The following is a 23,145-nucleotide window of genomic DNA, read 5'->3' on the forward strand; positions in this document are numbered from 1 at the left end:
TAACTGTCATCCTCATTTTGTCTTCACTAAAAGTGGATCTTGGGTAAGTATTGAAATAACAAATTTCATTTTACAAATTTAGTTTAAGCCTATTTTTATGTTTTACCCAACATTTATTGTAGTGATTCTCAAAATGTAAGTAAGATGGGTAGTAGCAAACAATAGGGATAGTCATGGAAATCCACTCTGAGATAAGAAAGTAATACAGTACCAAATATATTCCATAAGACAGTTACCCTAGATTCACCATCGTACGACATCACTCGGCGTCAATAACCTTAGATGTCACGATGCCAGAACCTCCAAATCAATCAATCGATATGACTTGTCACGAGGCAATTTGAGTTGGTACAGGCCTCATAACTTATCTAATTCTATTAAAAAGGATGAGAAGGCTTGCAAAGTCGAGGCCTCCCTTCTTTTTTAGAGTATTACCCCAACTCAAAAATCACCACAAACCAGAACTAAAAGAAGGACAGTCAAAAGAACCTCTTGTAAAAGAAAAAAAATTAACTACTGATTTACCCCCATTAAAGAACCTTGATTCAACTGATAACTACATTACCTAACAAATAGACCTGAGCAAAACAACAGAAAAAATAAAAGACTACTTATTTCATCTATAATGTCTCCTATCATATCCAAGAGACCTAATGAACATGAGTCATATACAACTTGAACTTCCTTCCATTGTGTAGAAGCAAAAATTGAATATATCTCCATTGGCCTGGACTCATTAACTTACACAGGGAAAGCTTTTCTAAGCTTTTAAGAGAAGTAGCCTTTCTCCAAATGTCATGCACTTAAACTTTAAGGGAAGGAAGAATACACTCTTCTAAGTTCCAGTGAGCTTCTATGAAGTCTCTCCTCCTTGAAAAAGGAATTAGCATTTGTTGAAGTAGGGCGTGAATTATCTGTTATTCCACAAGAAATTCTTGGAATTTTTCAGTCGGTTTATCTCTTCAAGTACTATTTCCTAAATAATTTGTTCCATCTATTGTGATTTTTATATTATTAGTTACACTTGGCTCCAAAGCTGGTAATGGAAAAGAAATTGCTCCTCATGCCCCAGAATCCCCACTGCCAGACACCACTTGTAATTTGCTAACCATCTTTGCTAATGAGGGGGCTACTGAAAAGAGGATTTTTACTAAAATCTCTCTGAACTCAGCAGATTCTATGGGCTCCAGCTAAGAAGCTGACGGGAGCTTCAAAACTACACCCCAATTCCAGGAGAGGGTCTAAAAACATCCTAATGACTGTATTATTAGCAAGCTCCAAATCATTGTGCTGAAGCCAATATAGATCTATAACCCTTGATAATTGTAACCAAGAAACCTCTGGCATATTAGTGGATACAAAAAAAAATATTATAATATCTCTATGAGATGAGTGTACAGAGAAAAGGGGGAGCTTCTCTTGGAACCAAATACAGAATGCCCACAAGATTCCAAAACTGTTTTGCTCTGAGCACACCGAGGAAAGACTACATGGTTGACTGAAGCAAAAGGGGATTTTATTGCATAAGATGCACATGTAGTTATTCAAGAACATTGCTTCTTGCGGGTAGACTCAAAGGTCAACCTGCTAAAAGAGACCAGGTGTCTGTGAATCACTTCCTTAAAGACCAAAATAGTGCCACATGAGTCTTCCTTACATTTCTGAACTTGATGATTATGTTTCTGATCATGGCAAAAATAAGGAAAGCATGTTGATCTAGGCTTGATTAGTATTGCAATATGGCATCCTTAGCCCAGGCCTGAAAGTAAAGTACTGAAAAAGAAATTATTTCTATCTTTCGTAAGATATACATGGCAAACCCATCCACATGAGGTTTCCCCACTCCTTCCATAACTTAGGACATGTTTGAAGATGAAGAGATCATTAGGTGGGAAAGAGTAGATTTTTCCTGCTCAACTTATTCACCATGTTCATCTTGCCAGCGACAAAGTGGTATCGGGAGTAATATTTCTGGCTTCTGTCCAGCAGAGAAGTTCCCAAGTTAACAGAAATATGGACCTCAACTTGTTGTTTCCCTGTTTCTCACACATGACAATGTGATGGAATGTCTGAGTACGGAGGGACAATCTTGTTTATAACTAAATCCTATATCAACGCTAATCTTTCAGAATAACTAGCAGGTCTAGGCAATTAACGTGCAGCCTCTTCTTGGTTGAGTTCTACACTGAATCTCTTGACTTGTACATTCATAGCAGGACTTATGAAAAGTACGGCACTCAGTCCTAATATACACCAACATTCGCCTTGCCCAAGGAATGACATCCAAAATTATGGGTTTTTAAAACCTGTAATAGGGAGCTCAGATGAGTGCCTCATTTGAGAAACATGATATTTTCATTATAAAATAAATTTTTGAATATACTTACCCGGTGAATATATAAATAGCTGACGTCTCCGACGGTCGACAGATTCCAAAAACTCGCGAGCGATCGCCATGAAGGCTGCCGGGTGTGCCCACCAGCGCCGACTATCGGCCAGATACCGCATATACTTCTCAACCAAACCAGTTCTTCTCAGTCTCGAGGGTCTCTATCGGGGAGGAAGGGAGGGCCTTTAATATTATATATTCACCGGGTAAGTATATTCAAAAACTTATTTTATAATGAAAATATCATTTTTAAATATTAAACTTAGCCGGTGAATATATAAATAGCTGATTCACACCCATGGTGGTGGTTAGAGACCAGTATTAAAACAATAAAGGCGTATATGCTCAAGAGTTTTTGACAAATATTTCATAAAAACAAACTTAAGTATAGGTACCTGGTAAGGAAGCTGACTCTGATGATTACTCTGCCTCATTAGTCCGCTATCCTCACGAAGCCCAGCGATCCTCTTAGGATGCTGAAAGACTCCCAGGAGCTGCTATATCCAGGGTGAACACCCCTATAACAGGACCTCATCAATACCCTTAATCTGGGCGCTCTCAAGAAACAATATTTTGACCACCCGCCAAATCAAAAAGATTGCGAAAGACTTCTTAGTCTCCCGTACAACCCAAAACAAGATTAAAAATATCAAGAGTAGATTAAAAGGATATTGGGATTAAGGGAATGTAGTGGCAGAGCCTTCACCCACTACTGCACTCGCTGCTACGAATGGTCCCAGTGTGTAGCAGTCCTCATAAAGAGTCTGGACATCTTTCAAGTAATATGAAGCGAATACCGACTTGCTTCTCCAAAAGGTCGCGTCCATAATACTTTTAATGGATCTATTTTGCTTAAACGCTACTGAAGTTGCTATCGCTCTAACTTCATGAGCCTTGACTTTAAGTAAATTACGATCCTTCTCACTTAAATGAATGTGTGCCTCCCGAATCAAAAGTCTAATAAAAAAAGACAACGCATTCTTAGACATGGGCAGAGGGCTTTTTAACGGAGCACCATAAAGCCTCTGAACAACATCGTAGCGGTTTAGTTCTGGATAAATAAAATTTAAGAGCTCTAACGGGGCACAGCACTCTTTCAACTTCATTCCCCACAATCTCAGAAAGACTGGGAATTTCAAATGATTTAGGCCAAGGACGAGACGGAAGTTCATTCTTGGCCAAAAAACCAAGTTGAAGAGAACATACTGCTTTATTAGCGGAGAAGCCGATGTTCTTGCTAAAAGCAAGTATCTCACTAACCCTTTTAGCCGAAGCCAAGCTCACCAAAAAAAAGTGTCTTGAGGGTAAGATCCTTCAGGGAGGCTGAATTTGATGGTTCAAACCTGTCTGACATAAGGAACTGTAGGACCACGTCCAAGTTCCAAGCAGGAGTCGAAATATGACGCTCCTTGGAAGTCTCGAAAGACTTAAGCAGGTCTTGGAGATCTTTGTTATTAGAAAGATCCAAACACCTATGCCTGAAAATAGAAGCTAACATACTTCTGTATCCTTTAATGGTGGATGCAGAGAGGGAGCGACCGTTTCTCAGATAAAGCAGAAAATCCGCAATCTGCTCTACAGAGGCACTGGAAGAGGAAATAGAGAAGGACTTGCACCAGTCTCTAAATACCTCCCATTTCGACTGATAGATCCTAATGGTAGAGGATCTTCTAGCCCTCTCGATCGCTCTAGCTGCCTCCTTCGAAAACCCTCGAGCTCTTGAGAGTCTTTCGATAGTCTGAAGGCAGTTAGACGAAGCGCGGGGAGACTTTGATGAAATCTCTTTACGTGAGGCTGTCGCAAGAGATCCACCCGCAACGGCAGACTTCTTGGAACGTCTACCAGCCATAGAAGTACCTCTGTGAACCACTCTCTCGCGGGCCAGAGGGGAGCAACCAACGTCAACCTGGTCCCTTCGTGAGAGGCAAACTTCTGCAGCACCTTGTTTGGGATCTTGAAAGCTGGAAAGGCATAAACGTCCAGGTGAGACCAGTCCAGCAGGAAAGCGTCTATGTGGGCTGCCTCTGGATCTGGAACTGGAGAGCAGTAAGTCGTGAGCCTCTTTGTCAGTGAAGTCGCAAAAAGATCTATGGTGGGTCGACCCCATGTCATCCATAGCTTCTCGCACACAGTCTTGTGCAACGTCCACTCCATGGAGATGACTTGTCCTCTTCTGCTGAGGCAGTCCGCTAAGACATTCATTTCTCCTTGCACAAATCTCGTCAAAAGAGAGATGTTACTTGCCTTAAATGGAGTTCCTTCTGATCCGTGGACCAAAGACCCGAGCATTCCAGACTGTCCAGTGGAGCTCCCTAACCCAAATCCGATGCATCTGAATACAACACATGGTTTGGGTTCTTGATCGCAAGAGAAAGACCTTCTCGAAGTCTGATGTTGCTGTCCCACCAAGTCAGACATGTCTAGACTGAGTTGGAGATTGGGAAAGAGATACTCTCTAAGCCCTTCTCCATGTTCCAATGGTTTAGGTGAAATTGGAGAGGGCAAAGGTTGAGTCTCCCCAGAGAGATAAACTACTCCAGCGATGAAAGAGTTCCCACGAGGCTCGTTCAAACTCTTACAGAGCAACTGTTTTTCTCTTGCAAGTGACGGACTTTTAACAGAGCTTGTTCCATTCTTGTGGGAGACGAAAAGGCCGAGAAATTCGACACTGTATCTCCATCCCCAAATAAAGAATAGTCTGGGATGGAGTACTGTAAGTTACGACTTCTCTACGTTCACTACGAGACCTAGCTCCTTGGTTAGGTCTAATGTCCATTAGAGGCTCTCCAGACAGCGATTTAATGACGACGCCCTGATTAGCCAGTCGTCAAAATAAAGGGAGGCTCTGAATTCTCAAAAAATGTAGAAAGCTTGCTACATTTCGCAAGAGCCTTGTAAAAACAAGAGGAGCAGGAATGAGGCCGAAGCACAGTGCTCGAAATTGGTACACTACTTTCCCGTCCACAAACCTCAGATGTTGTTGAAAGTTTGGATGAATCGGGATGTGGAAGTATGCATCCTGAAGGTCGAGAGAGACCATCCAGTCGCCTTCCCTTACTGCTGCCAAGACAGATTTGGTAGTCTTCATCGTGAACTTTGTCTTGACAATGAACACATTGAGCGCACTTACATCTTAAGTACTCCTGCAGTGAACGTGGCTGCCAGCTCATTTGAGCCATCCCTGATAGCCTTGTTCATGCATGACATAATTGTACAGCAATACATTGACAGCTGGAGAGACCTTCTTACTTAAGGCTCCCAGGGACCAATCCAACAAATAAATACTTCAAACGCTCGAAAAAACTCCTAACAGGAGATGGTCTAGCTCTGAAGCAGACCATAAAATCTTGGAGCGTCTCATGGCTAGACGACGAGGATTGTCCACTAGGCTTAAGAAGTCTCCCTGGGCAGAGGCAGGTACTCCCCAACCGAGAACTTCTCCTGTGTCACACCAGACGCTCGAGCGAGAAGCTAATTAAGAAGGAGGAAAAGCAAAAGCAGACTTTCCTAAACTTCTCCTGGATTCCAACCAGTCTCCCAGTAAGAGCATGGCTCTCTTGGAAGAACAAGAGAGAACTGACTTCGTAAATGTAGGAGTCGAAGAAAGTCATGCCAAGAGTAAACTCAGATGGCGGAGCAGCCGTTACAAAACGAGTAGGACAAAATTTCCCTAAAGAAATTCATAATTATAAAACAAGGGATTGTTGGACAACCCTAGGTTACTCCTCTTCTGAATGAATCCCCAAAGGTACATTAGTTGAAAGGGGGTCATCAACTTCTTCAGAAGGCACATCATCTGATAAATCTAAAGTCTTGCGAGAAGGAGATTTATATTCAGAATGACATGAAGGAAAAGCCTGACAGGCTACATCAACTTGTATATGAACAGAAGTTAAAGTTGGAGAGTCGATGTCACGTTGTGACTGCAGAGAATGTTATTCTACTACACGTCGTGACAGAAGTGACTGACGTTCAAACGTCCCGTAGTAACAGCGGTGACTGCTGTTCGATGCTATATCGTGACTACGGTGACTGACACTCGACGTCACGTCATGTCTACGGTGTCTACCGCTCAACGTCACGTCGTGTCTGCGGTGTCTGCAGCTCAACGTCACGCTGTGACTGCGGTGGCTGACGTTCAAAGCGATCAAAGTTACATCGAGATTTATGCTCCGCATCTCGTTTAACAGCAAAGCTGTCACTAGGGATAACGTCAGCGTGACGTAACAAAGCTCGTTTAGAAGGTTGAAGACCTGAATCACGTATCCCAGAACCGTGACGTACAAAAAAGCAAAGGATCCTTTCGCACAGGAACAGGATCGTAAGCTTCTATTAAAGAGGAAAGCTTTAACAGCATATCTTGCAAAACACTTAACTTCGGATCAACCTGTGACTGCGGTGGCTGACGTTCAAACGTCACGTAGTAACAGCGGTGACTGCTGATCGATGCTATATAGTGACTACGGTGACTGACACTCGACGTCACGTCGTGTCTACGGTGTCTACCACTCAACGTCACGTCGAGTCTGTGGCAGAAACGTCTGTACATGAACGTCATCGCTATGAACGGGACTCTCACGATGACTACAGCTAGGACGTTGAACCTGTTCTGAAGGAACTAATAAACGTTTCAACCGTCTCGAAACCTTACGCCCAGGTTTTTAAAAAGACGAGGAGAAACTTCGTCTCTCCTGTCTTATGGCAAGGACGTGCTTGACGAGCAACGTCTGATACCTTTGAGGGAACGTCTGTTCGTTGGTTTACACCTCTCACTCCCTTAGGTCCTACGACATTCCTTCTCCCTGGTGCAGGGGAGCCTGAAAGAGGTCTCGGACTAGGCAGGCGACAAGCACGAACAAACGAACATGTTTCTCGCACTTTCTTCACTGATATCGCATTTTTTAATAATTTCACATTAGACATGAATAAAGCTGATTTCTACCTGAAGCACGCAATTCTTCCTTAAATCAAAAGGTTAGAATTGCGAAATATGTCGTATAATGTAAGTACATTAGTACAAAATGAAACACACATGCAAAAATTAATAAACATATACATATATATCGAATAAAACGGAAATATATAAAGTTATAAGGATCAGTGACTGGGGAGGAGACTAAAACTAGTTCACTAGGACTACGTTTTCAATCTCTCACCGTACAGTGCCTTGGGATGAGAATAAAAACTAAAACGTTTTATCCTCTCTCCCCGTACAGAGACTTGGGACGAGAGTAAAAATCTGAATCGAGAACAACGTTACTCGCTCCCAAACTCCTTGTACAGAGACTTGGGACGAGAATAAAGATCGGATCGTTCTCTCTTTCTCTCTCTCTCTCTCTTGTCACTCACAAGAGAATGGCTCACTCACTCTTCGTCAATAACAGGTTATTTGACTAAAGGAAAAAACTAAAAGGACTAAGAAATTGAAAATTAACATGTTCCTTTAAATTAGTATCTAAAAAACTTCAGTTTGTAAGACGAATGAACAAAACGTCAAAATCGATTTACTCTTTCTGCAAAGTGAAACCGTGATTCTCTCTTTCTCTATCGTAACGATAGAGCGCAAACTGCGTAGCATAAAAAAACCAAACGTTAGTTCATCTTTGAAAAACAGCACGAAGACTATTCAAAGAATAAATTTCTTAAAAAATGTTCTAAAAGTATTCATCTCATCAATCTAAACAAAAATAAAAGTTGAATGGGCTCAACGTTGTTTAACTTCGTTTTCCAAGTCAGGACCGCCTACAAAGAAAAGGCAAAGACCGCTTATAAACAAAAACATAAAATTTATCTCGGTGTTTAGTATAAATGGAAAGCTAATCGAAGAGGCCTAATAAAGGCGGGTGAGATATGAAATATATAGAGGTAAATCTATAAATATCAACAATAATTTATAGTGATAAAAAAATTACTAAAAGCCTTTAACACACTTCCGTACACTGAGGGAAGGGTCGGCCATCTTTTCTCTATGGAAAAACCAGAGCGAGATTAAAAAAAGCAAGGGCAAAAACTTTTCCTCTCCTTTCAAAAGCATTTCTTTAGAAGATAGTATTGAATAATCCAACACGGCGAAAGCAATAAAACCAAAACCAAGTACTTCACCAATCGGTAGAAAACTCGAGGTCAAGCGCGAGCGGAACCAGTGTTGTCTGTAACACCGACAGAGAAGAACTGGTTTGGTTGAGAAGTATATGCGGTATCTGGCCGATAGTCGGCGCTGGTGGGCACACCCGGCAGCCTTCATGGCGATCGCTCGCGAGTTTTTGGAATCTGTCGACCGTCGGAGACGTCAGCTATTTATATATTCACCGGCTAAGTTTAATATTTAAAAAAAGAGTTTCTCAGCAAAGTTTCTCAGCATAATAGAATATCATCCTGTCTGGAGGCAACTGTAAGGTTCTTGAATTTTGGCATACAGGCCACAAATATTTCAATACAGTAGATGACGCTGGCAAAGTCTAGGACATATTAGTCCCGGACTTCACACAATGTCTCTTAGACAGCATAAGAATTAAAAGCAATAAAAAGACTCATCATATTTATAAAATAACTTATGAATAATGATAACAAAAACAATATGTACAGAAATATACATAAAATGACTGATACAACCCATTGACTAAAGATGAAATGTTGGATAAAATTAGTCAACATGAAGAAGGCAACACACAAATCAAGGATAAGTACCCTCCAGAATAGCCACTTCAACTGTTGCTCTCGTATTAGTTTTTGGGGACCATACAGCACATTATCCCAAATAAGAGGGTTTTGACAAAGTAAAAACCTTTTCTGGGAAAGTGCTGTATAATCCCAAAGACCCTCCTTCCTCCCTAGTCTCCCATAGAGCGGGGGACATATGAATCTTACTCTGAATATAGAGGATGGCGGCTGGGCACAAACATAGCTTGCAGGTAGTATTGTCTCCAGTATCAATACTGGCTCTCGGTAATGACATGTCATTGGTTGTCAGCTAATTTTCCGCATTATATTTGCTGTGATAGATTCAATGGAGCCTGAGCCCACAGGTCTCACTTATAAACACATTCTGTGCTTTGTACGTTGATAAACAGGACCTGTAGTAGGGAAATACATTTCTTTGGTATCGTATGTCATACTGGATTCCATGTTCTAGCCTTTTAACAAGAAAGTAATTGGGTCTAAACAGGACCTCCCCAAACACAGATATTTTTCTTTGTCAAAACACTTCTTCCGTCTTGATATTGTGTAATAAACTACAGTAATGCATTAAGACCATTCACATACTAAAACATGTTTCATTCAGGGTAGTGAATGAACTCAAAATAATTTCACATATTTAGTTAGTTTAGTTTTTGCAAGCAATTGATGAGCGATATTGTACGGTTATGGGGGGATTGAAGTTTTTCTCATAATTCCTGCAAAGGATGTAATGCATTTCTATTATTAAAATTCCAGTTGTAATAAAGCCTCAATAGTGACAGAATCAATAATCTTATTGTAATCAGTAATTTCAATAGATATCCTGATTATTTCCATATTAAAATAGGTGCCAGATTATCGATCGTGGACCTGTACTATCCTATAATTTTATTCTGTAAAATGTATAGGCAAATATATGTTGGGTAGAACTTATTCATATAGTCAATCCTACATCACTGTATTTAACAGATATGCCTTATAAATTTCAGGGTAAAAATAAAATCTAAAAATCTGACAGTTTGAATAGATTATATAAGCACCAGAATAAAAATGTGAAGCATAAAGAACTACTGTAAGTACTAACCTTGACTATCAAAGCCGAGAATATCGTTACCAACAGAAGATGTTCTACCAGTTTCCATTTCATGTTTGTGTCGGAAAAGCTTCATTCTCGCTGTCCCTCTACCATTGTCAAGTTCACCATGTGTCAGAACACCCAAAAGTGTCGACTTCCCTGCATCTACATTACCGACAACAGCCACCCTGAAAAGTCAATATGGATTCAATTAAATGAAGTTACAAAAGTAAAGTACTGTCCAGTAAATGTATTCGAGTCCCATACCCTGAACATTTATCTACACTATTCTCAAAAATAAAAGATTCTTTCAAACCACTACCATTATCAAACCAGATTCATGTCTCTCAAATGTCCTAGACATATTCATCTTTTGTTCAGCCAATAAAAGAAGAGAAGAGATATTCTTGCGAATGCACCAATAATCCCTAAGTCACTAGAAAATGACAATTTAATTTTCCAGCATTTTAACCATGGTATACTGTTTAAAGATACATTCTTTCTTTCATATCATTACCAACTTCCTAAAACATCTAACTCCTATTACACATTTGATTCAATATCTAACATAATCTATTTCATCTGTTCACCTTCCTTTTCCAAAGCAGTTAAAATATCATTAATATTTTGACCACATCAATATTTCTGATGCTAACTACAGGGGTTTTCATTTAATCCAGCTGTTATTAGAATTATCATTCACAAATGTCTACCATAAAATAAAATTCATGTGATTTATAGGTGATAAATAACAACTGCTGGAAATAGTAACACTGGAGAGGTAACAGTAGTTGTGGCTTTAGCTGCTTTATCATCACCTTAATCTTCATTAATGCCTCCACAACCTAAGACCCTACACATGTTAACATTTACATCATAGCTGTACATAACTTGTGTAATGGAAAATTGAATTCCTAATCCTAATCCTTTAAGCAATTGTTTGGAATTACTTCTATTACAATAAAAAGATGATGAAAATCTAATAATCTCTGTGGTGGCACTGTTTTAATAATGTAACACACCCTTTATTACACAGAATCCATTATGGTAAGAAAAGTATTTTCATGAGGTAAATAACGCTTATAGAATTTACTAAATCTGGGAGCAAATCCTACACTAGACACTAGATAAAAATCTAGTGCCATTAGCACAAACTGCATGGTGTGAACCTTAGCATCTTACATGTACTACTCAGCTATGTTTGTGACATTCATGAGTATCTGCATCTGTTAAATAAACTTTACATACTGTATAGTTATACAAGTTTGGACCTGGCATGTCTATCTATCTATCTATCTATCTATCTATATATGTATATATATATATATATATATATATATATATATATATATATATATATATATATATATATATATATATAAAATGGAGTGACACAGGTCAAGCCCAGAAATATATATATATATATATATATATATATATATATATATATATATATATATATATATATATAATATATATATACATATACATATATATATATATATATATATATATATATATATATATATATATATATATATATATATATATATTGAACACTAACTTCTATTTTGCTAATCACAACCATAAATGAAACCAGCATGACAAATTCTGGCATAGTTTACTTTGGATACTGTGCACCTTCCAAACATCTATGCTTCAAATCACTATGTGGCCTTGTCATGAAACACAAAGTAAATGAGAGTCTTATCTAATCACAGTCCATTCACAGAAAATTCAGGAAAAACTTGAAACCAGAAAAAAACATACATTGATATTTTTGCTCTATATACTAAACCAAACTGTAATGATTTAACCAAAGCCATCATGCTGTGTGATCAGAATATCCTGATGCTCCAATTCAACACAAGGCTATAAAGTTTTTAATATCACACCTTAACATTAGTTGCAATTACACTCCACAGATGGTGTTGAGGTACTAATAATATCCTGGGGGGAAATATAGGAAGTGCAAGAAAGTTCTTTTTTATTTTTCTATTTAATTGTTGGAAAGCTGTAGCTTGAAAGCAGTAAGCAGGATGAAAACCTGGTAAGATTCAATAAAATAATATTGGTGGCAAAGTAAGAATATTATTGAATATAATGCTCAGAAACTGGCAATACAATGCACATACACACACACATATACCAAGGCACTTCCCCCAATTTTGGGGGGTAGCTGACATCAACAAATGAAACAAAACAAAAAGGGGACCTCTACTCTCTAAGTTCCTCCCAGCCTGACAAGGGACTCAACCAAGTTCAGTTGGTACTGCTAGGGTGCCACAGCCCACCCTCCCCCGTTATCCACCACAGATGAAGCTTCATAATGCTGAATCCCCTACTGCTGCTACCTCCGCGGTCATCTAAGGCATCGGAGGAAGCAGCAGGGCCTACCGGAACTGCGTCACAATCGCTCGCCATTCATTCCTATTTCTAGCACGCTCTCTTGCCTCTCTCACATCTATCCTCCTATCACCCAGAGCTTTCTTCACTCCATCCATCCACCCAAACCTTGGCCTTCCTCTTGTACTTCTCCCATCAACTCTTGCATTCATCACCTTCTTTAGTAGACAGCCATTTTCCATTCTCTCAACATGGCCAAACCACCTCAACACATTCATATCCACTCTAGCTGCTAACTCATTTCTTACACCCGTTCTCACCCTCACCACTTCGTTCCTAACCCTATCTACTCGAGATACACCAGCCATACTCCTTAGACACTTCATCTCAAACACATTCAATTTCTGTCTCTCCATCACTTTCATTCCCCACAACTCCGATCCATACATCACAGTTGGTACAATCACTTTCTCATATAGAAATCTCTTTACATTCATGCCCAACCCTCTATTTTTTACTACTCCCTTAACTGCCCCCAACACTTTGCAACCTTCATTCACTCTCTGACGTACATCTGGTTAAACTCCACCATTTGCTGCAACAACAGACCCCAAGTACTTAAACTGATCCACCTCCTCAAGTAACTCTCCATTCAACATGACATTCAACCTTGCACACCTTCCCTTCTCGTACATCTCATAACCTTACTCTTACCCACATTAATTCTCAACTTCCTTCTCTCACACACCCTTCCAAATTCTGTCGCTAGTTGGTCACGCTTCTCTTCTGTGTCTGCAACCAGTACAGTATCATCCGCAAACAACAACTGATTTACCTCCCATTCATGGTCATTCTCTTCTACCAGTTTTAATCCTCGTCCAAGCACTCGAGCATTCACCTCTCTCACCACTCCATCAACATACAAGTTAAACAACCACTGCGACATCACACATCCTTGTCTCAGCCCCACTCTCACCGGAAACCAATCACACACTTCATTTCCTATTCTAACACATGCTTTACTACCTTTGTAGAAACTTTTCACTGCTTGCAACAACCTTCCACCAACTCCATATAACCTCATCACATTCCACATTGCTTCCCTATCAACTCTATCATACGCTTTCTCCAGATCCATAAACGCAACATACACCTCCTTACCTTTTGCTAAATATTTCTCGCATATCTGCCTAACTGTAAAAATCTGATTCATACAACCCCTACCTTTTCTAAAACCACCCTGTACTTCTAAGATTGCATTCTCTGTTTTATCCTTAATCCTATTAATCATTACTCTACCATACACTTTTCCAACTACACTCAACAAACTAATACCAAACTAATACAATGCAAGTCCCTTAAATATATTCTTACCTAACTTCCATAAAATCTTCTGAATCTGCCTTCCTTCTAACTAGAAATTGTCCTTGGGTTCCGCTTTTCCCTTTCTTTTCTCTAAGGAGTACACAATCAGCCTCCAGTGTGTTTGCTAGCGATTTAAGTGTGGCAACAGAAGCCTCGTACTCCTCCTCAAACAAACCATTCACAGTATCATCTGTAAGGGAAGTTGATCTTTACTAGAAATAGGCTTTTAAACTAAATAAATTATTTCCATACTTAACTTTCAATAACAATATGACTTTAATTCCACAGTGCAATCTTCACAACATTAAAATGAAATAAAAGTTTCCCCCTAGTGTATTTGCTATACCATCATCAACCTGATATCCCCAGGAGGTAAGTGGAGGAAAATGGGTACAAGAAATAATGAAAAAAAATGACAAATTCGAAGATAATTTGTATTTTTCCTAACCATACAAACCTTAGCTATTTACAGAGGGTTTACCTTTTAGCGCAGCTGAAATGACGAGCCAATAGTTTTAACGAGGGTTAATTACCCCCGCGCTAGTTAGCGGGGGGTGGGGAAGGGTAGCTTGCTACCCCTCCCCCCTCCACACACCGGTGACTTGCTTCACTTCACTTAGAGGTAGGACTTGACTTGGGGGTCAGGGATGGCGGGCACATATGTGTAAATAGCTAAGGTTTGTATGGTTAGGAAAAATACAAATTATCTTCGAATTTGTCATTTGTTCCGTAACCGAAATACAAACCACGCTATTTACAGAGGGTGACTTACCCCTTAGGAAGGGTGGAAAGTCCCCAGCCTTACTGACTTCGGCTTGCCCGGGGGCTCGATCCCTCAGTGAGCAGCACTAGAGAGAGGGAGCCCCTGTACCTCACAAGTTCCTAGCATCGCTAGGAACGAGTGGCCTACATAAGCAGTGTGAGGAGGAGAGTGTGACTCGTACTATGAAGTTGACCTTGAGACCTTCAGATAGGAATTCTAGGATAGGACGTTCCCAATACCACCTCGTCAGGGTATGGGAGACGCAACAGTATTAAGCTTAATACTAGGAGCACAAAGAAGCATGGGTTACCTGCAGAGGTCGAGGTCAGCTATGCGAGGACCAGGATGCTGCTTCCCCAAGAGAGGGGAGAATGAAGAAAGAAGTAAGGGTCAGACATACTCTTTCATTCACGCAGACTAAGACCGGGTAATAATGCCCTCAACCTACTGCTACTTGTCCAAAATGGAGCCTGAGGTTAGACCAGCTGTTGTGCAGCCACCACAGGGCCGATAGAAAACGTATCGAGGCTCCTGTGGGTCACGTCTTGCAGGTAGTGGGCTGTGAAGGTCGTTTGACGCTTCCAGACCCCAGCTAGAAGTACCTGCGTCACAGAGAAGTTTCTCTTGAAGGCCAGGGATGTAGCAATACCCCTGACATCGTGGGCCCGAGGGCGACGTGACGGAGGAGGGTCAGGATTCAGGGCATGGTGGGTAACCCTTCGAATCCAAGCTGAGATGGTGTTCTGGTGACCCTCCTCTTAGTCCTGCCTGTGCTCACAAACAAAGCTCGCACATGAGGACGGACTGCAGCCGTTCTCTTCAAGTAGTGCCTCAGACACCTCACTAGATAGTAGCAGCTGGTCTGGGTCGCTTGTTACAGAACGGAGACTCGCGATCCTGAAAGAGTCGAACCGAGGATCCGGCACTCCAGGATTCTGAGTCTTGGCCACAAACTCAGAGACGAACCTGAACGTTACCTCCCCCCATCCCCTTGAATGGGCGATGTCGTACGAGAGACCATGAAGTTCACTAACTCGCTTGGCCAAAGCCAAGGCAAGTAGGAAGGCCGTCTTCCAAGACAGGTGGCGATCGGAGGCCTGGCGTAACGGCTCAAAGGGAGGTCTCTTAAGAGACCTGAGGACTCGAACCACGTTCCAAGGAGGGGGTCTCACTTCCGACTGGGGGCAGGTAAGCTCATAGCTACGTATGAGTAAAGAGAGTTCTAGCGATGAAGAAATATCTACGCCCTTCAATCTGAAGGCCAAGCTTAAGGCTGAGCGATAGCCTTTCACTGCCGAGACAGAAAGGCGCATTTCTTCTCGCAGATACACGAGGAAGTCCGCTATTGCTGGAATAGTGGCATCGAGTGGAGAGATACCCCTTCCACGACACCAACCACAAAAGACTCTCCACTTTGCTTGGTAGACTCCCTCAGAGGACCTTCGCAGGTGCCGAGACATTCTCTCCGCAACCTGTTGCGAAAAGCCTCTCTCCGCGAGGAGACGCTAGATAGTCTCCAGGCGTGAAGCCGAAGCGAGGCTACGGCCCTGTGAGGGACGCCGAAGTGGGGTTGTCTGAGAAGCTCGTGTCGTGGAGGAAGCTCCCTTGGGAGCTCCGTCAGGAGTTGCAGAAGGTCCGGAAACCATTCCGCGTGATGCCATAGCGGAGCTACCAGAGTCATCGAACAGTTGACCGATAGTCTGGTCCTGTTGAGCACCCTTCTCATCAGACAGAACGGTGGGAAGGCGTACACGTCGATGTTGTCCCACCGTTGCTGGAAAGCATCTTGCCAGAGTGCCTTGGGGTCCGTGACTGGGGAGCAGTACAGGGGCAGCTTGAAGTTCAAGGCTGTCGCGAACAAGTCCACAGTCGGGGAACCCCACAAAGTCAGGACTTTGTTGGCTATCTGAGGATCCAAAGACCACTCGGTACTCACTATCTGCGAAGCCCTGCTCAGACTGTCGGCGAGCACATTCCTCTTGCCAGGAATGAAGCGAGCTGATAGTGTTATCGAGTGGGTTTCGGTCCACCTCAGAGTCTCTACTGCAAGATGGGATAGCTGTTGCGAAAAAGTGCCTCCCTGCTTGTTGATATAAGCCACTAACGTGGTGTTGTCGCTCATCACCACCACGGAGTGACCCGCCAGGGACCGTTGGAACTGCTGAAGAGCCAGAAAAACGGCCTTCAATTCTAGCAGGTTGATGTGTAGGCACTTTTCTGATTCTGACCAAAGGCCTGAGGCCCTCTGGTTCAGAACGTGCGCCCCCCACCCTTCTTTTGACGCGTCCGAAAACAGAGTCAATTCTGGGGGGAGGACGAGAAGACTCACTCCCTTCCGCAGGTTCTCGTCGGCCAGCCACCACCGCAAGTCCGTCTGTTCCAGAGACCCCATTGGGATCAGAATGTCCGGGGAATCGGATCCTTGATTCCACCGGGACTTGAGCCGCCATTGAAGGGATCTCATCCTGAGGCGGCTGTTTGGAACCACACGGGCCAGGGAGGATAGGTGGCCTAAGAGACGCAACCACGATTGGGCGGGGAGTTCTTTCCGCCTGAGGAAGGGTTCCGCCCCCCTCCTCAGTCTTGCTATCCGGTCGTCTGATGGAAAGGCTTTGTGGAGATTGGTGTCTATTAGCATGCCTAGATAAACCAGTCATTGGGACGGCTGCAGAGAGGACTTCTCGAGGTTTACCACGATCCCCAGATCCTGGCAAAGATCCAGAAGCCTGTCTCGGTGCCGAAGAAGGGTCGACTCCGAGTCTGCTAGGATCAGCCAATCGTCCAGGTAACGAAGGAGACGAATGCCGTTCCTGTGCGCCCAAGATGAAATCAGGGTGAACACTCTGGTGAACACCTGAGGAGCTGTGGAGAGACCGAAACACAGCACCTTGAACTGGTAGATCTTGTTGTCTAGGCAAAATCTCAGGTACTTCCTGGAAGACGGATGGATTGGGATCTGGAAGTACGCGTCCTTTAGATCCAGTGTGCACATGAAGTCTTGTGGTCTCACCGCAAGTCTGACCGTGTCTGCTGTCTCCATACTGAACCGGGTTTGTTTGACAAACCTGTTCAGAGCTGAGAGATCGATGACGGGTCTCCAGCCTCCAGTAGCCTTCTCTACAAGAAAGAGTCGACTGAAGAAGCCTGGGGAGCCGTCCACGACCTCTTGGAGAGCACCCTTCTCGAGCATGGTCTCGACTTCGGCCTGAAGGGTCAGCCCTTTGCCGATCCCGTGGCATAGGAGCTCAACGATACTGGATTCGCTGTCAGGGGAGGTTGAGATGTTGTGAACGGGACGCGATAGCCTTGGCCGATCACTGAGACCGTCCAAGCATCGGCCCCGTGTTGCTGCCACCTGCGGACGCAACGCTGAAGGCATCCCCCCACAGGTGGACACGCAGGGGGACTGCCACCCCTAGGGCTTGCAGCCGCGGCCGCCACCCCTAGGAGTCTTGCCTCCCCTTGAGGACTTACCGCCCCTCTTGACCTTGGCTGGAAAGGGCTGGGGCTTAGACACCACCTTCTTAGCTGCCGGTGCCTGTTTGGGAGCCTTACGAGGCTGTTGCTGCTGTTGTGGCGGGGCTGGAGGCTTATAGGGCCGAGTTGTAAGGACCCTATGGAGGAGGGAGTCCGTGCTGGATTTCCTCCACCTCTCAGCCGTTCGCTCCATGTCTTGAGGCTCAAACAGGTTCTCCCCCAGAAGGGAAGCATGTCGGAGCCTACACACATCCACGGCGGGGACCTTCGGATGGAATCTCTCGGACACAGCATCGCGACGCTTCAACACCGAGTTGGCCCACAGGGTGGTAACCTGGTGCGCCAAAAACTCGATGGAGCGGGTGCCCGAGAGCAAGAAGGTCTCTAGGGCCTTCCTATTGGTCTCCTTGGACAAGTCCTCCGATCGCAATAGGATGCCCAGAGATCCTAGCCAAAAGTCCAGCCACGAAGTGGCCTGCATGGCACACTTAGCGACCTTCTCGTGGCTAAGGATCTCTGCCGCCGAGAACGACACCTGCCGGGCAGAGAGTTTCTCAAGGGGAACTCCCTTCGCCAGCTCCTCCACAGAGTGATGGAGAGGAAGAGCGAGGTTGTGCTCACCCAGGATCTCGAAATATCTCCTCTGCTGAAGACGAGGAGGAGGGATGAGCTTGTTCCCGGCAGTGGAACGACAGGAGGAGGCAAGAAGTGCGAGCTGAGCGTTGGCCCTAGCTCTGGCACTCTTCAACCCCTGAGACCAGGGCAGAGCCGCACTGGTCTTAGGGGCCTTCCGAACGTCAAACACTTCATCCAAAATCGTGTCTTTGCCTTCACGGGGGGTGATGACTGGATCCATAAGCCCGTTAAGTTGCCTTATCCGGCTTAGGACCTGCCAGAAGGCATGTTCGGACTCTTGCTGTTCTCCTCCCTGCGGGCTGGCAGCTAAGTCTCCTGCCCCAGGGATCTCTTCCTGGGGTGACACGTGGACATTCCCCTGGGTAGTCGTGGGTTCCTGACGAATCCTTGCAGAGGATTTAGGGACAGTCTTGGAGTCCTTGGATTCCCTCCTGGGAGGGATACAGGATCCCAACAACGAGGTTCGAGGGGCCCCTTCCTCACGAGACGATTCTCCTGCATGAAGCGAAGTCTCCCCCCCTGGTGCCGAGGGGAAGACTACCGCCCCACTGGACTCACCTGAGGACGGAAAGGCCTCGTCCACGGGAGAAGGAGAGAGCACTCGTGCAGGAGAAGGGACCTTCGCGACCGACCTCTTGGGAACCAACTTCGCCCTGGGGGAAGTCACCACGAAGTCCACTCCTCTTTTTCTCTTCAGCGTAGGAGAGACAGCCGTTGGTTTGTTACCCTGGCCGGCGAGTGCTGGTTTCATAACCCTTACTAACGCCCGTGCCAGAGGACCAAACCAAGTCTGTTGCTCCAAGGACACAGAGTCCGAAATCCTCGCTAAAGGGAAAGGGATCGGGCGATCCTCTGGAGTGGACACCACGGTACCTGCCTGAAAAGAAGGTGGGGAAGAATGATGTACTAACCTCTCCTCGTCCTGCACTACCAACCTGTGTTTGGGTGGAGGTGATCCCGAGTGCCGTCTAGGAGCACGCGTTCCTGCTGCTACCATCGGCTGCGGAATTCGCCGCGAACGATGGTCGCGCGAGGACGAATGGTCGCGCGGGAGCGCGGGCGAGCGATCGCGCAGGTGGATGATCGCGCGCGGGCGCGCAGGCGAGCGGTCGCGTAAGCGTGCAGGCGAATGATCGCGCGGGCGCGCAGGCGAGCGGTCGCGCGGGCGCGCAGGCGAGTGGGCGCGAGGGTGGGCAGGTAAATGAACGCGTGTCCGAGGCGACGAACGCAAGCGTTGGCGCGACGGCGAGGAAACGCGCCGCCACGAGGGTGAGGAAGACCGCTGGCGATGTAGATCCACAGGCGATCGATGATGAGCTGGTGAGTGCGGTCGCTCAGGTTGGCGATGGCACGATGTGGCATGTCAACGCGTTGGCGAGCGATGGCGAGCAGCATGCGCAGGTGAATGACCGCGCAATGGCAAGCGATGGCGAGCAGCATGCGCAGGTGAATGACCGCGTGATGGGGAGCGATGGTGATCAGCATGCGCAGGAGGGCGATCGTGCAATGGCGAGCGATGGCGAGCAGCATGCGCAGGAGGGCGATCGCGTGATGGCGAGCAGCATGCGCAGGTGAATGACCGCGCAATGGCAAGCGATGGCGAGCAGCATGCGCAGGTGAATGACCGCGTGATGGGGAGCGATGGTGATCAGCATGCGCAGGAGGGCGATCGTGCAATGGCGAGCGATGGCGAGCAGCATGCGCAGGAGGGCGATCGCGTGATGGCGAGCGATGGCGAGCAGCATGCGCAGGTGGGCGATCGCGAGATGGGGTGCGATGGTGATCAGCATGCGCAGGAGGGCGATCGTGCAATGGCGAGCAGCATGCGCAGGAGGGCGATCGCGTGATGGCGAACCATGTTCCTTCAGGAGCGTTGGAGAACGTTGGCGCGCCGGCTGTCGCTGTTGAATAGGCGATACTAAGATCGCCTGTGCGCGCTGTCAAGCAGGTGAACGCTGGCGAGGAGGTAATCGCTGGCGCGTAGGTGATCGCTGGAGAGCCGGAGATCGTTGGCGAGCAGAAGGTCGACGCGTGTCATGTGAAAGGACAGGTGGCGCGGCAGGTGGTGCGGTGCGTTCACGAGCAGGAACTGGAAGATCGCTGGCGCGTTGGCGAACATGTGTTTTTGACACACGCGTAGCACGATGTTGCGTAGCCACAGGACCAGGCAGATGGTGAGCAGGGAGCTCAGCAGGAACTATAGGGTGGTCAGAGACCGCAGGGCGATGGTCCTCAAATGAGCGCTGACGCTCAGAAGAGAGCTGACGAGCAGTAGAGCGCTGGCGAGAAGGGCGAACATCAGGAGAGAGCCGACGAGCAGGAGAGTCTTGACGAGCAGGAGATCGCCGACGAGCAGGAGAGCGCTGAAGATCAGGAGAGCGCTGGCGGGCAGGAGAGCGCTGGCGGGCAGGAGAGCGCTGGCGGGCAGGAGAGCGCCTGTGCGCTAGCACTGCTCGAGGAAGGGAAGGATCCCTTAGCCCCGAAGGGACCGTTGCCCGTCGGGTGACGAGTTCTCCAGAAGGCGAAGATCTGGCAGGAGATGGTAAACGGTCTGCAGAGAGGTTCAAGGAAGGCGGAGCTGAAGGTTGAGGCTGACGAGGAGAGTCCCCCCCGGAGGATGAAGACCCAAAAAGGCGCCTCTTAGTCCCCCTGTAAGGGGAAGGGAGGCCCTTGTGGCGTAGCGGACGGTGAGCCTTACGGCGGAGGCGGCCTCGGGGAAGATCGTCGGGACCATCGGTCCTCCGAAGGGGAGTCTCCGTCAAAGCACTTCCCTCAGAAGGAAGCTGAGCAGCAGCAGAGACAGAAAGACTCACTTCCCCCTTCGAAGGATGTACGGAAGGGGGAGGAGAGCCTATAGCACCATCATCCGCAACAGCACCTGCGGCGGATTGCCCAGCCACGTCGGAGGCCTCTGTCACCACGACGTCGACAATAGACAGAGGGTCTACCTCTGCTACCCCCGGCGACTGCTTAACAGCGGCCCCCAACGAGACAAGGTCAATTAAAGCGACCCTGGAGGGCAAGCCCTTAAGCCCCAGGGACGACCAAATCTGTAAAAGATCATCATTGGTTAAGGCATTATCAATAACCTCCCCCGGAGGAGGAGGGGGAACCGCCTCGCTATGGGAGGCGACGCCCTCTCCCCCCACCGAAGGTCGGGAAACAGAACAAGGGCCTGCGCTCCCACTCGGCCGACTCTCCTTAGGAGGCGGACGAGGGGGAGCTTCGGAGGAGGTTTGGGCGGCGGAAGAAGAGTCCCGAGAACCTTCCTCCTTCAAGGCTAACCCCGGAGGAGAACGGTCTCTCTAGGACTTCTTCTTACGCCGACGGCCAAACCTCTCCCACTGGGAGGCAGACCACTCCCTGCACTCACGGCACATGTTCTCCTGGTCACACCGTCGGCCCCGACATTGAGGGCAGAGGGTGTGCGGATCCGTAGTTACGTCCGACATGAAAGTCCCACAAGGACGGCCGGCAACCCCAGGGCATGTACGCATTGTAAAGAGGAAATAAAAAAATAATGAAGGTCAACTTCCAACCAACACACACGCTGAAAAGAAAAAGCAGAAAATTAAAGGCTGTCACGAGGACGATGAGCAGACACGTCTGATCACCGCCAAGCCAAAAGTGAAGTGAAGCAAGTCACCGGTGTGTGGAGGGGGGAGGGGTAGCAAGCTACCCTTCCCCACCCCCCGCTAACTAGCGCGGGGGTAATTAACCCTCGTTAAAACTATTGGCTCGTCATTTCAGCTGCGCTAAAAGGTAAACCCTCTTTAAATAGCATGGTTTGTATTTCGGTTACGGAACAAATTGGCATTTTGAGAAAGCCTTTTAAGATTTTTTGATGATCGATCTATCCACAGGAAATACTTTAATTCTTTTATTCTACTATATTTTGAATATTTTTCTCCTGACTGGTCTTTGGCTGTTGACTCATCTTAATTGATTAGCAAATAAATGAATAAATGATTGATAAATGCCTGGCATAATAACAATGGTCATTAATGCCAATTGGAGTATGATTAATTAAGAGTTGGTAAATTACAGAAAAATAAATTAATAATAAAAAACAAATAACTTAATATTTAGACAATATGTGAGGAGGTTGTTCCTTCCTAGGGTGAGAGGGAAGAAATGAATATGTGTGCATTTATGGAAGTGTGCAATGCATCATGTGAATTTCCTTTATTTCTTATGGGAAACCCAGAACGAAATAAACTCATAAACCAAGGTACTACTGTAAAACTTTAAATAGAAATCTCTTCAATTTTAACAAAACTATAAATTTTACGTCATTATATATATGTAATGCGAGGTTGATCACTGAATGCCTACTTCCGTGTTATAAGATTTGCTACTATCTTGAACACAGGCGTTTTGTAGGGTCAAGAAGGAAACAGAAAATAGATAATCATA

General features: G+C 45.6%; 1 protein-coding gene across 3 annotated transcripts in view; it reads right to left on the reverse strand.

Moving 5' to 3' along the window:
* GTPBP1 (GTP-binding protein 1) overlaps positions 1–23,145 on the reverse strand; it is a 125,989-nt gene that overhangs the window by 79,391 nt on the left and 23,453 nt on the right. For all 3 annotated transcript variants that reach the window (XM_068346544.1, XM_068346543.1, XM_068346545.1), the window contains exons 4-5: positions 13,863–14,043; positions 10,152–10,330 (exon numbers count right to left, since the gene is read on the reverse strand). In XM_068346544.1, the coding sequence (XP_068202645.1) occupies positions 10,152–10,330; positions 13,863–14,043 (360 nt within the window). The remainder of the gene's footprint in view (positions 1–10,151; positions 10,331–13,862; positions 14,044–23,145) is intronic.

Source organism: Palaemon carinicauda, chromosome 22 (assembly GCF_036898095.1).
Source record: "Palaemon carinicauda isolate YSFRI2023 chromosome 22, ASM3689809v2, whole genome shotgun sequence".
Taxonomy (NCBI): domain Eukaryota; kingdom Metazoa; phylum Arthropoda; class Malacostraca; order Decapoda; family Palaemonidae; genus Palaemon; species Palaemon carinicauda.